Source organism: Triplophysa rosa, linkage group LG15 (genome assembly GCF_024868665.1).
Source record: "Triplophysa rosa linkage group LG15, Trosa_1v2, whole genome shotgun sequence".
In the NCBI taxonomy this organism is placed as follows: Eukaryota; Metazoa; Chordata; class Actinopteri; order Cypriniformes; family Nemacheilidae; genus Triplophysa; species Triplophysa rosa.
Window position 1 is genome coordinate 14,760,215 of NC_079904.1, and position 8,288 is coordinate 14,768,502.

General features: G+C 38.8%; 1 protein-coding gene across 1 annotated transcript; it reads right to left on the minus strand.

Moving 5' to 3' along the window:
* Positions 1–267: 267 nt before the first annotated feature.
* On the minus strand, positions 268–8,069 carry znf513a (zinc finger protein 513a). The gene is made up of 5 exons (XM_057353101.1): positions 7,886–8,069; positions 7,450–7,566; positions 6,093–6,227; positions 2,462–3,133; positions 268–2,383 (listed from the first exon to the last, which is right to left on the minus strand). The coding sequence occupies exons 2-5, from the start codon at positions 7,487–7,489 to the stop codon at positions 1,623–1,625; spliced, it is 1,608 nt and encodes a 535-aa protein (XP_057209084.1). The 5' UTR covers positions 7,490–7,566; positions 7,886–8,069; the 3' UTR covers positions 268–1,622.
* Positions 8,070–8,288: the final 219 nt, after the last annotated feature.

An 8,288-nucleotide genomic window follows, 5' to 3' on the forward strand; every position in this document is an offset into this window, starting at 1 on the left:
AAATGCTGAAATTGTTAGCTTATGCATTATCTAATGCTAACAAATACAGCATTATTTTAAAGGGTCACCATTTTCTAATTTTTGAATTATAGTAACCAAGTCAAAACTACCAAATAACATAAATGTGTTATGAATTTTTAGTAAAAAAAAATAGTTAGAGCTGATTAATCGCATCCAGAATAAAAGTTTGTGTTTACATAAGATATGTCTATGTACTGTGCATATTAATTATGTATTTATAAACATACAAGTACATGCATATATTTATATTACTAAACGTTTATATATAATTTCAAATATTAGTAAATATAAAACATCTAAATATTTCCTAAATATGTATGTGTATGTTGTTGTGTTTATAAATACAAAATTAATAGGCCTGTGCATTGTACACAGTCATACATAATGCAAACACAAAGGTTTATTCTGAATGTGATTGTTTGACAGCCCTAAAAATAATAAAATTGTTAAATTTCAAATATAGAAAATTACAAATTATAAACAAAAACATGATCAAAACCCCATTCTTACTAATTAACTATCAACTAACCCCATTCTCTGTAAGAGGTTTTGCCTGCAGCTTCTGTCTTCATTTGCATGTTTACCGGTGCTGTTCTCTGCAGTGTGAGAGAAGGATTACAGCTCTCATTAGGGAGGTGTGAGGATTACACACTGCCTTTCAGCATCTTAATCCCACCATCTTAATCCCACCCTGCTGGTCTACAAAAAAACTTTTTGTACACTTCTGACTGATCACAAAGCATGACACAAGTTTACCAACTCATCTTCAAATGCACTTTCAACACAAAATGTTTTATTTCAAGATATTTAAGGCTTTAATGAACCCACTGCATAATACAAAAAAACTCAAGCACCACACACCTACAAGATTCGTATCATAATCAACATTTCTTGGCAACCTGAAGTTGAACTGCATAATAGAGTTTATGGTCACTTTTGTCTTTCGCTATTACTAACGTCATATCACAAATATCATATCACAAGTGGCAAATTCATGCCAGACATTCCTTAGAGATGAAAATAATACTCGCATAGAAAAATAAAAGCTATACATTGAGCATGACACAAATATTGACTAAGCACCATTTTGCTTCAAGTAAACTCAGACACAAGGCATTTCACAGTCAATAAAACACACACGACAACAAAAAGGCAACACAACCCTGACATTTTAACCGTCGGGATTAAGATGGAGAATGACGAATATCACACAAAAAAACATTAAGCTTGTAACAGAGGTAAACATACGCATGCAATGTTGTCAGGCTTGACACAGGTTATTTATTATGGCAGTGGTGCAGTAATTTCTATTTGGCACTGATATATGAATCAAGTTCAGGTTCAAAATGCTCCTCGAGAGCTTTGGGTAACACAAACTGCCTTATTCCACAGGCATTAGGACATTCAGATAACTGTCTTAATTGTGACTTTATGTAGCAGCTTCTTGATACTTTCAAGAAATGGCTATGAATATAATTCAGGGCACAAGGCAAAATAACCAGCAAATCTTAAACTGTTACAGTAACATATAACAGACTCTTAAAAAATTAAAGAAACACCACACTCTCCAAACTTGAACATCACACTTTAATCCTATGAGGCTACACCTCATCCTCTTCCTCATTCCCACGCATCTGTACTTTATCCCACCCCTCGGCGACGAGGCCGTGCTTCTTCTGGTGTCGTTTGTAATTGTCCCAGTGGCCGGTGGTGTAGCCACACTCTTGGCACTTATGCGGCTTTTCGCCCGTGTGGCGCAACATGTGCCGCTTCAGGTTCATGCTCTGGTTGCAGTTGTAGTTGCAGATGTCGCACTGAAAGGGTTTGGCGCCGGAATGCACCCGCTGGTGTCTTTTCAGGTTAGCCAGGTTCCCGCAGGCATATTCGCACAGGTGGCATTTGTAGGGTTTCTCGCCAGTGTGTACCCGATGGTGGCGCTTTAGGTTGTCGAAGTGTGCGGATGCGTAGTCGCACTGCGGGCACTTGTATGGCTTCTCGCCGCTGTGGGTCTTCATGTGGCGGGCCAGATGGTTGGGGTAGTGGGTGAGGAAGGGGCAGGCGGCGCAGGTGTAGACCTTGTCCCCTCGCTCGGCGGGGCAGCCAGGTGTGTCCTTAGTCAGCATCTCTAACGTGCACTTGGCACAGATTTGAGCTGAGGATCCGTCCTCATCATCCAGAGCCATGCCACACAGCCGGCAGGTGAAGGAAAAGAAGATGGGGGGTAGGGGAGCAGGTTCGGAAGCACCCTGACCTGACTGCAACAACCCTGCGGATGACTGCTGCGCCAACCTGAGGTCATCAAAAGTCTGCATGTAGCTTCCATCCCTCGCCTTGTGGGGACGTGGGTCAGACTGAACTGCATCTGCAATTTGAGGACATTTGTTGTAAAACTCTCTTTTTTACTTTTTTTTGCAGGAGGTCAGAGCAAAGGCTGACTTACCTTCGGTGGGGCTGGGAACCACTTCTTTTTCTTTTAAAAGTGTTGCGGTACGGTGTAAACCGTTGCTGCTTGTCGGATGACGGACGCTCTGGCTTACCGCTGTATGCATGCGTTGGTGCCTCTTCAGGTTCCCTAAGGAACTGCACGCAAACGTGCAATGGTTGCACTTATAGGGTTTTTCCCCCGTGTGTATGCGCAAATGCCTTTGCAGGTTCACCAGCTGTGCTGACGCGTATGAGCAGAGCGGACAGCAAAATGGCTTTTCGCCGTTGTGCGTTTTCATGTGCCGCTTAACATGGTTCATATAACGTGATGAAAAACCACAAAGTGTACAAGAATGGAGCTTCATGGAACCGTCATCGACACCAGCACTCTCGTTCCCTCCGTACCCCGCTGGTAAGCAGAGCTTTCTGTCCGCCACGCCGTTCAGGCTCCCTTTGCAGCAGCGCATGCAGTAGGGCCCCACCAGGTCCATGCCGGGTCCCAGAGGGTCTTCCAGGAGCTGACCACAGCCCCGGCAAGAGAGGTAAGAGGGGAAGCTAGACTCAGAAACGCCCTCTTCGTGCTCGCTTTCAGCTGTGCGCAGGTCATCGGCGTCGCTCTCCATACTGAGGCGGCTGAAGGGGGAGCTCTCGTCGTCTCCCAGGGGGAAGGCAGGCAGGCTGATGTCAGCTGTATAGGATCACAGCAGGACACTCCATTACATTATGCAGCTGCATATATGCGCTTTCTGGGTTCTGAGATAATGTGCAAGTGTTTGCATGCAATAGAAACATCCAGCAATGACTTAGGGATGATAAAAACAGATATTTAAAAAATGCAGTTTATTGTAACGCTAGTATAGTAGTAATAACAGTTCCTGACTATGGTTTTTATGCCTGGATATAACAAAAGTTAACCAGCCCAAGAACGTATCGGAGTCTTTAAAACACATGAAAGAAAGAGACAAGGAAAAAAACAAACACAGAACAAAATTTCAACAGCATTTATACTTACTAATCCAAAGCGTGAAAATGAGATCAATTGTGATAAAAACAAATAGGAGGTGGTAAACACAAAGCTTCAGTTTTCTGTTCGCTCTCTTTCACAACGATTCCTTCCAGCTCCGTCCTCATGCACGTAACGTGAGGAAATGTGAGTCTGAAGCCCTAGTGGCCCTATATATCGTCCGTTTCCCAAACCCCGGGTGGATGATTACCCGGCCTAATGATAATGATGATGACTATAATGGCCCTGATGATGATGATGATGAGGGCAGATGATGATGATGATGACAACTATGATAAAGACCCTGAGAAGAGATGATGATGATGATGGAGATGATGATGACTAAATGCCTTATTATAATGTGTCCTTGATGGTTGTCTTGATGACCCTTATATAATAGCCGTGGCACACTGTATTTTTTTCTTGATTTGCCAATCTCAAATAGTGCGTTCTGTGAAAATGCCAAAGCTAGAGAAATTTTCCAGGGTAGTGGGCTCATGTGTCCCATCTGTAAATGATCGGTCACAATGCTCACTGACAGACAGAATGCACTATGTCGTCTGCATAATAACATTTAGCAATAACATGAAGCGTCTATCTTTCCACATAATGTTCCTGCCTGTATTGAGGCAGAAATATGGCCCCTTCATGAACACCAGTAATACAACAAACATATTAGCCATCATATAGAAAAGCAACAACATAAACAAACGTTACTGCGCATGCGCATGTTCGTGGACTGCCCTTAACTTCCGGGAAACATTCGCAAACAATACTGCCTGTAGATTTCTGATAACACGGCAAAGAAACTGTGAAGAACCGTTACTTGGCTTAACTTGCCTCTCCGATATTTTGAATTTAGACTGCCATACCATGCTCAACCGCTTGATGTCAATGTATCATACTGTTTCCATACCTGCTTTCAGGTTCATCTACTCTCCACAACGTCATTACAGCGGTAAGCCAAAAGAGAGCGTTAAAACAAACCTGTTTCTTAGCAACCGCCTGCTATAGAGCCTTTGATAAACAACTTCAAAGGCAGGTATGCACACGGGACGATGACATACTTCCGCTAAAATCGCTGCCAGCTAGGTAACTTCCACTCTCATAGCACTAAGGGGATTTTTCACCAAGTGATAACGATGTGTTTAGTAAGAAAACATTCAAATTTCGGCGAACCGACAGCACTAGGGGTGAGCATTGTTAAGTGCCTCAGTGATCATGCCTCTAGTAAGTGCAAAAGTTCACTTTGCTTTTTTTTCATATTTGTTGATGTACCTTGAAACGGATAGGCTGAAGTGCTTCTCCTTTTTGGTTGCCGACGTATGGCGAAGTGTTTGAAAAATTAGACTCACGTTGTTGATCGTATTCCAATGTGCAACCTGAAGCGAAACGCCATTGTTCCCTATGGCGCCGGATGTAACAGAGCTGGCAGAGATTTTAGCGGAAGGATGTCATCGCTCCGTGTGCATATACCCCATTTTCTCAATATTTAAAATTTTTGCACCCTCAGATTCCAGAGTTTTAAATAATTATATCTCGGCCAAATATGGTCCTATCCTAACAAACCATATATCAACAGAAAGCTTATTCAGATAATGTAAAAATCTCAATTTCGAAAAAGTTACCCGTAACCCCTTAGCTGTCGGTCCCCTTTTTTGAGAGTGGGGCTAAAAAGTGATTTCAACTTTTAAATCAGTGTAACTCTGGAATGCTTTTGTCTAGAGACCTTGGTCTTGTTTTAAAGAGATTCTATACTTTATTTTAAAAGTGTCTGGAGTTGAAACATGAAATAAAAAATAGTTATAGCAGTTTAATTGTACATTAATAATAATAAAATAATCAATAAACATTGTTTTATTTTACTAAAAAATCTAAAAAAATCTTTTCTCGTCAATAATATATAGTTTGTCAGGATTAAAATAGAATTATATTGCATAACTTCAGTGTTCCACCGAAACGGTGACATTTAGCAGCATTTAATAGTTTTTATGCTCACTCTTGTCATAAATGAATAAATTACTACTCCTACATAATTTATTTTTGTAAAACACTGGGCAAATATGTATTATAGAGTCTTAGACCTTTCCAATAATATATAGTTTGTCATGATTAGATAAGATTTTAGTTGTGAAATATTGAAGTAAACCTAGGAGTTCCAAAAGTGGAACGGTGACAGTTAAAGACTGTGTACTGTGCATATTAATTTTTGTATCCACACATACACACACATGTATACATATTTAGGAAATATTTACATTTATTTATGTATATTTACCAATAATTTAAACTGCATATAAACGTTTATTCCTTTTTATAAAATGTATTTTTCTTTAAATATATGCATGCATGTTTATGTTTTTATGAATACAAAATTAATATGCACAGTAAACAGACATATATTATGTAAACACAAACCTTTATTAATAATAAACCGTTACGCGATTAATCAAAGTATAAATTAAAGCCATAGTATAAAATAGAATAATAGAATACCTATGAATAATAAATAATGGCAAATGTCCAGATATTAGCTTGAATGACTTTCAATTCCATAGTCGTGTTTAATGGAAATCACTGATAACTATTATGTATTCTGGTGTAGCAACCCACACTATATGGTTTGCTGGGCTGAGAATCTCACCTGAGAACTTTTCAAGGCCTATGATCTTGCTGTCATTGTCAGGATCGGAGAACTCAAGTTCTTGTCCCAGGAGAAAGTCGCTCTCAAAGGTAAGACTTGCTGGACGTTCAGTCCCTAAACCATCTTCAGAATCCACTGAAAACAAAGAGTTACATTTAATCTAATTTGGCTATACGTGCATAATTTATACGCATCCAGTCTTTTCTGTATTTTTTCTAAATGTCAAATATTTTCATCACCATGTAATTCCCACCACATAATAAATGATGTACTGTTCTTCACAGCATTCTGTGGTGGAAATGACATTTTGTACAAAATTGGAATCAAATGCCTCCTTTATTTTGTTAAAGCTAATGTCATAGCCAGCACTAAACCATTATTTCATGTGTTTGGCATCATTTGGAAACACTAAAACCTGACTGGCAATGATAAACCAAACATTCTGTGTTTTGCACATGTGATTAAAAACGTCATTTTGTTTACTTGGCTATCTTTTGATAAAACTTTGAGGCAAAATTATCCAGGCTACAGTGTGCAGACAGCACTTGCTGGGGATTTGGTATATTCTTTTCTTTACATAAAATCAGTAAAAGCCATTTGGAAAGTTGTAAACTTCAAAGAAACCAACATATAACACAAAATGATTTTTATAAAAATAAGAATAATTAATTAATGATACATAAAAATCAACTGCGGGACATAAAAGCTCTCAGCTGAGAATGTCTATTATGCAGCATTGATTTCTAACTGGCCGGTAGCAGGCTTTTTAGTTTACTGTAATTGTACTGCCATCTACTGGGGACAAGTTGTTTTCAAAAAACAGGAGGTTTAGAGATGTTAAAGATTTTCAATAATGTGTCTTTTAGCTAATACAACAGAGAAAACAAATAAAAAATACTTAAACAAATTACAGTAGCAAAACGTCTTGCTCCCCTCTATAATCTGACACAAATACAGAATTTGTTAACCATCAGTTGATACTGATATTAATTATTCTCATCAGTACACAAGTCACAAAATCCTAAAACGAATCTACAACCCAGCTTGTCCGATCAAAACACTCACACTAAGTGAAGGAAAGGGACTTTTTCAAATCTAGGTTATATCTGATCAATGGCAATGTTAGAGCAAATGAACCGGTAACGAAATGACATGTTGGGACCCATGTAAGGGACCCATGTCAATAAAAAAATACTTAAATAACCCTTAAACAACACATTTATCATCCAGCATATGCTTTTTTTAACGACACAATGTTGAAAAGCTGCTTCAAAAGATTCTTCAGATGGACACACCCACATACAATTTAATAGAATCAATTTAAGGCAAAACAATATGTGCTCAAAAAGCATCTTACATTTCACAGGTTGTGGATTCTGCTGTTTTCTTCTTGGCATCTTCCAGTCAGCCTTTTAATATTTGCAGTCTCCTCTAGATTACCTTGAAATGATCAACTCATTCTTCAATGGAGTCTCTAAAAGTGTAAAAAACGACACGTTGAACTGCACGTTTCTTAAACACAATTCACGTAACAGTTACACAACATAACTAAAGAGCTAACGTGCTAATCTGACACTATCCTTGAAGACAAATAAAGACAAGCGTTATTTACTGTATCTAAAATACAAATCCAATTCACAGTGCGTCAGAACGCACGTCAGCATTAATGTACATGTATCAAGCAGTATAAATGTAACGCGTATCAAGATTGTTTATTCTGTCGATATATAACAGACACATTTAAACGTCCAACTCATATTATTTGTCAAGCTCAGCAGATGTCAGAAATATACCTCCTCCTTCTGCCTGACGCGTCAAATAACACTTCTCGTCCTCGCAAAACGACAGCGCTCCACGGTGCTCTACAGCTCACAGTCCGCCATTCCATTACACAGCGACCACAAAGAAAGGCAATTATTGCTCTTTTTTCAGAAGTTAATTGATCTCCAAATTGCCATTGTATACATTTTTTTCCGCTACGTTGCGTACATCCGTTTCCTTCAGTTACGCATTTCCGGGTACACTGAGCTGACTTCTTAATTCTATTTATATATTTTTCTTTATATAGAATATTTAGAGGTGGCGAAATAGGACATAAGATAAGCCAAAAAGGAACAAAATATTAGAGGTAGATTAGGCTTTTTTTGGATATTAGTTTTTTTTTACCGATATAAGAAGAAGAGGTACAGTACGTTA